The sequence below is a fragment of the Cucurbita moschata genome, unplaced genomic scaffold (genome assembly GCF_002738365.1).
Source record: "Cucurbita moschata cultivar Rifu unplaced genomic scaffold, Cmos_1.0 Cmo_Scf00062, whole genome shotgun sequence".
In the NCBI taxonomy this organism is placed as follows: domain Eukaryota; kingdom Viridiplantae; phylum Streptophyta; class Magnoliopsida; order Cucurbitales; family Cucurbitaceae; genus Cucurbita; species Cucurbita moschata.
In genome coordinates, this window is record NW_019268578.1 from 106,064 (window position 1) to 111,617 (window position 5,554).

The window sequence follows — 5,554 nt, forward strand, 5'->3', positions numbered from 1 at the left end:
AAGTTATGAGAGTTTATGCTCAAAGTGGACAATATCATACCATTGTGGAGAGCCGTGTTCGTTCTAACATAGTATTAGAATTATGCCCTAAACTTAGTCATGTCAATAGAATCCTCCTCAAATATTGAACAAAGAATTGTGAGCTTCGAAGGTGTAGTCAAAAGTGACTAAAGTGTCGAACAAAGGGTGTATTTTGTTCGAGGGCTCCAGAGAAAGGAGTTGAGCCTCGATTAAGGGGAGGCTATTCGAGAGCTCCATAAGCCTGAGGGGGAGGCTTATAATGTACTTTGTTCGAGAGGAGGATTGTTGAAGATTATTAGGAGTGAGTCCCACGTACCTTCGAGATCAATATTTCGATCCAAAGTAAAATCCTTATTATTGACCTTAGTTCAGACTGATAAACACCATTGAAGCAACACAAGACAACAGAAGAAGAAAAAGTACAATTCTTTATAGTGTCAAAACGAAGTACTTCCTCAAGATGGATATCTATTCATAGCTCACATATAGCACTTAAAAAGAAGAACAAGAAGAAGAATGGTACTAGACCATCTCAGAAATTGGGTAGTCATAAAGAGCTGGCTTCTCTTTAAAGATGCATATGATAGAATAGAGGTATTTATTGACCCAGAAGGGGCATATGCAATCATATAGTACAAAAGACCAGATGTTTCATGGGTTATAACCGATTCCATCTCCATTCTCGGACGACTATGAAATGGAATTCGATAATACAACTTCACTCCACTATAGTATAGTTATTCTTTACTAAGATATTATTCGAAACAGAGGACTGGCATCTAGATCCTATCAATATCTTCGTCCTCAAACTCGATATAAGCATCACCACCACCTTCATCGTCATCGTCCATACCCCCAACAATACCCTCATTAAGACGTGTATTCTCAGGTAGCTCACCATAAGCTTTCAAAAGCCTAGCTTCATCAGGCATGTATTTGAGAATCACGTCAGCTTTGTCGTCTTGATAGTCACGAAGACCAACGAGTATGATATCCCCAGCTGCAATCCAAACTTTCTTGTGCATTTTTCCCCGAATATGACAAAGACGTTTAGTCCCGTCGATACACATCGCTTCACACCGACCATTACCTAGCATTCGGAGCACTTGAGCATATTCTTGCCCATCTTCCTTAAACACAAGCTCACGCTTCTCATCATCTGCCTCATTCTTACCTCTCTTCCTATTCTTACCTCCCTTTCCCTTGTTCTTTGGCATGGTTGCAAATTATTCTATCAAGATAATGGAAAATCAGCCACCAGAAACATAGCTTCACAAACTAAGCTAGAAAATAAAGGGGAGTTTGTTCGATAAACAACTATGTGAAGAAGATCACTAGCAAAATCTGAATTAACTATGAATATCAGAACAGATTTGCCAAAATAGGAAAAAGAGGCAGACAACACTTATGAGTAACCAATCAGCAAATATGACCCTCGCGTGGGGTTTAACTAGCACAACAGAAAATCCCCTTTCAGCTTTCTGATGAAACTCTTACTACTATAACCTTTTTGCATCGGTACTCATTGAAATCCACCGTTTTACATGCGATGCAAGCAATTAAAGAGTACGAAATCAAAAAAACTGGCAACCTACTACGAAAATCGAAAATATTCCCTCGAATTAATGAACTTATCATCATCTTCTTCAGCACCAGAGAAAATAACCGAACAAAAGAACATCTAACGAAGAGGAGTATACATAGAAATCCCTAAAATCGACATGCATGGACATGGTTATGAATTTGAAGGAAAAGAACAGCCGAAGAGTACCTTCTTAGCACAGAGAATTTGATCGAGCAAGCTAACAGAAGAAAGAAAGCTGTCTAAATTCGAACCTCAGGAATGAGAATTTTCTTATGCACTTATAACCGTGGTACAGAGAATCCTTTGTGGTCGGGTCGGGTCGGGTCGGGTTCGGGATTTGGGCCCGTTTCTATGATCCATATACAAGCCCAAAAAGTTGGTCCAATTGATGCATGGGAAGTTTTCTAGTATATACTCCTATTTTCACTAAAAATAATTCATAAATAATTGGGATTCTCGACTTTTTTTAACGTCTTTTCGTACACACTATTTAAGGTCAATTGACTTTCGTACACACTAATCAAAGAGATAGTGAAACCCTCGTTGAATCAAGTCAGGGACCCCTGGGTGGTAGCCTAATCGAAGAAGTTGAGCTTATGCCGCCCCAACTTTTTTTTTATAGGATATTTGAAGAAAGAAGCCCCTTCATTATTATTAGTAAGGGCGACTTCATAAAAAGCAAGAAAAGCGCCCAACAAACTACGAACCGTGATCGACTGGGATCATGAGAATTGCCTAGAACTTCTTGGCTCACGTGTCCCGAATTATTAATGGATTCATGGTTTATGGAGATCATATTAATACCATTAATTATGTTTCCCATATCATTAATATGAAAAATATTCGACAATAATTATTTAATAAACAAATAAATCATTCAATTAATAGAGTTATTTTCTTATATTTTATGTTCCATTTGAAGATTGAAAAGCCCAAGCCCAAATCCCAAAGCCCAAACTTATAACCGAGCCCATTTGTAAAGCCCAATATCTGAAAATCCCAAATGCGAGAGCAACCCGAAATTAAATTCTTAGGGTTAGGGTTTTGATCCTCAGGTTCGATTTCATTCTCCATTTTCACGTTTCCCTTTCATCGGCGACAGGGTTTCGTTCTGTTACTTCGATTTCCATGGCGACGCCAGCAGTGAATGCCCCGGCAAAGAGGAAGCCTGTGTTTATTAAAGTTGAAGATCTAAAGCCTGGTTCGAGCGGCCACACTCTCACCGTGAAGGTCGTGAGCTCCAAAAATGTCAAGGTTGTCAATAAAGGAGGACGATCCGCCATGCCTACGGCTCGCCCTCAGCAATTAACTCGCATCTCTGAATGTCTTGTTGGTGATGAGACTGGTTCTATCGTCTTCACAGCTCGAAATGACCAAGGTACGTTTCTGTGTTGATGTAGAATGTTCGTGAACCTAATTTTTCTCATTTTTTGGAGGTGATTTTGTGTATGGTTACTAAAATAGTTGGATAGACTGGATGGATATGGATTTCCTTTTGTTTAGATATTTTTTTTTTTAGAATTGAGAGCTCTTTGTTTCTGTTGGAATGTTCTTTTTTGGTTACGAACTTCATCTTTGTTCTTGGTGAATTAAGTATTCTTCTCTGTAACTTTTTTTTATAACTAGGAATGGAAACTTTTCTTTTGTAATTGAGAAATTTCCTTTGTAGTTACAATGAGTCCCAAAAAAAAATTATATAAGCTTGGGGGATCTTTTGTTCAGTTAATTTGTGTTTGAATGGTTATGTTCTTATGGTAGTGTATAAACAAGCAACGTACTTCTCTAAATTCTTTGGCATCAAAAGATATTCTGAAGCTGGATGATTATATTTTGTTATTGTTGGTTATTGAAATGGACGCAAGAACTTACATTAGTGGGAAATTTGAGTTTGTGTTCAACTTATTGTGGGAGTTCTAAAGGCTGTGGAGTAATCTTCAATCATTGCTCCCTACCCATCACCAGCAAAATGAAAAGGTTCAGAGCTTATGGCGTTTTCATGTCATTCTGAACCAATGTTTGTAATTTTTGCAGTTGATCTCATGAAGCCAGGAAACACTGTGACCCTGCGGAATGCTAAGATTGACATGTTCAAAGGTTCTATGAGGTTAGCAGTAGATAAATGGGGACGAATTGAAGTCGCCGAACCAGCTGACTTCGAGGTTATAGAGGACAACAATCTGTCACTGGTTGAGTATGAACTGGTTAATGTTGAAGAGTGACTTCGAAGTATGCAGTGTTAATTTATCATGGATTTACATTCTCTATTGTGTGGTGGACTGCTTTTTTACTGGTATACAGTTTTATATGGGAACACAAATCTTGCTGGAGGGTAATATAAGTTGACTATTGCTGTGACTACTAAGTGTTCTACCTGCTTAATTTGGGTCTGAATGTGATACAGATCTTGGAAGGCAAGGCCAAATGTTAATTTATCTGCTTGTATTGGTTGGAAAAGTATATAGAAGGTTTTACTCATGGATCTTCGTTATGTTGCATCACTTGTCTCTAACTATTGTGACATTCAGCTAACTTCTTTGATCAATTGTTTCCTTATCAAAAGGTGAGCTTTCATCCTTTAACTATCACAGATGTGTACTCATCATAAATTTTGATCATTTCTAAGATAGAATTTCAACATGTCTAAATCATTCAAATTAGAAGATTGACTTGAAGCTTATGTGCAAAAGAAGCAAAAATTAAAACAAGATTTTCACGCCATCGAATTTCACCGCCTAAACTTGGTTCCAAGCCAGTCACCGTTTAAATAGAGTGGATGATTACCTTCTGAATTCTTAAAATCTATTGTTGGACCTATAAATGTAAACGGTGAGATCTCAATCTTAAACAAAACATTCTTTATAAGAGTGTGCAATTGGAGGTTAGGAGGTGAACAAAACATTCTTTACAAGAGTGCAAGCAGTGGGCTTAGGCTGTTATAAATAGTATCAGAGTCAGGTATCAGACGGTGAACACTAAACTCCAAATGGGGAAGATCCCACATCGATTGAAGAAGGGAACATAACACAATAGTATTAGAGTCAAGCATCGGACGGTGAACACTAAACTCTAAATGGGGAAGATCCCACATCGATTGAAGAAGGGAACAAAACATTGTTGATAAGGGTGTGAAAGGGTGTGAAAATTTATCCTTCGCAGACAATTTTAAGGAGAAGCTCAAAAGGAAAAGTTCAAAGAAAACAATAAAATAATATTTGCTAGCGGTGGGCTTAGGCTGTTACAAATAGTATCAGAGGCAGGCATCGGACGGTGAACACTAAACTCCGAATGGGGAAGATCCCACGTCGATTGAAGAAGGGAATAAAACATTGTTTATAAGGGTGTAAAAATCTCAAACATTGTTTATAAGGGTGTGAAAATCTCTCATTCGCAGACGCATTTTAAGAACCTTGAGAGGAAGTTCGAAAGGAAAAGCTCAAAAAAAACAATACCTCTACCGATTAGCATCAAAATTCCCTCTACACCCCAATAGATCATTTGAATGGGACTCACCTAAAAGCCATAATAACTTTTTAAAGTGGTGGAAAACAAGCATCAGCATCAAATACGAAGCTCTACATAAGTCTCTCCATTAGCATTTTTAATTCATAATTGCACGACATTTCTATAAAGGAATCCACCATGAAGGCCCCACGAGTCCAATTCCAAATAAAAGGCAAATGTCTGTCCACCGTAGATCTTCCTATGCAGTAGTCTAGTAATCAATGGCTACACAAACTAAACATTAAAGACATGCAAACCTGACTGAACAGACATGACCAAATACCTGTGCATCAGCTCATCTAACTTAGTAACGGGCATTGTCACAATGGAATCCCTTTAACTATTCATCACATATCATCATTAAACACTGATTAAACGTTACATATCATCATTAAACACTGATTAAACACTGATTAAACATTCAATGCCAAGTATGTAGATGAAATA

At 37.8% G+C, this 5,554-nt stretch overlaps 2 protein-coding genes across 2 annotated transcripts; one reads left to right on the forward strand and one right to left on the reverse strand.

Moving 5' to 3' along the window:
- Positions 1-565: 565 nt before the first annotated feature.
- Positions 566-1,868, reverse strand: LOC111437059 (eukaryotic translation initiation factor 1A-like). Its single transcript, XM_023074890.1, has 2 exons — positions 1,793-1,868; positions 566-1,252 (listed from the first exon to the last, which is right to left on the reverse strand). Exon 2 carries the CDS (start codon positions 1,236-1,238, stop codon positions 801-803), a length of 438 nt encoding a protein of 145 aa, XP_022930658.1. The 5' UTR covers positions 1,239-1,252; positions 1,793-1,868; the 3' UTR covers positions 566-800.
- Positions 1,869-2,619: 751 nt separating this feature from the next.
- Positions 2,620-4,094, forward strand: LOC111437058 (uncharacterized protein At4g28440-like). Its single transcript, XM_023074889.1, has 2 exons — positions 2,620-2,984; positions 3,638-4,094. The coding sequence occupies exons 1-2, from the start codon at positions 2,735-2,737 to the stop codon at positions 3,823-3,825; spliced, it is 438 nt and encodes a 145-aa protein (XP_022930657.1). The 5' UTR covers positions 2,620-2,734; the 3' UTR covers positions 3,826-4,094.
- Positions 4,095-5,554: the final 1,460 nt, after the last annotated feature.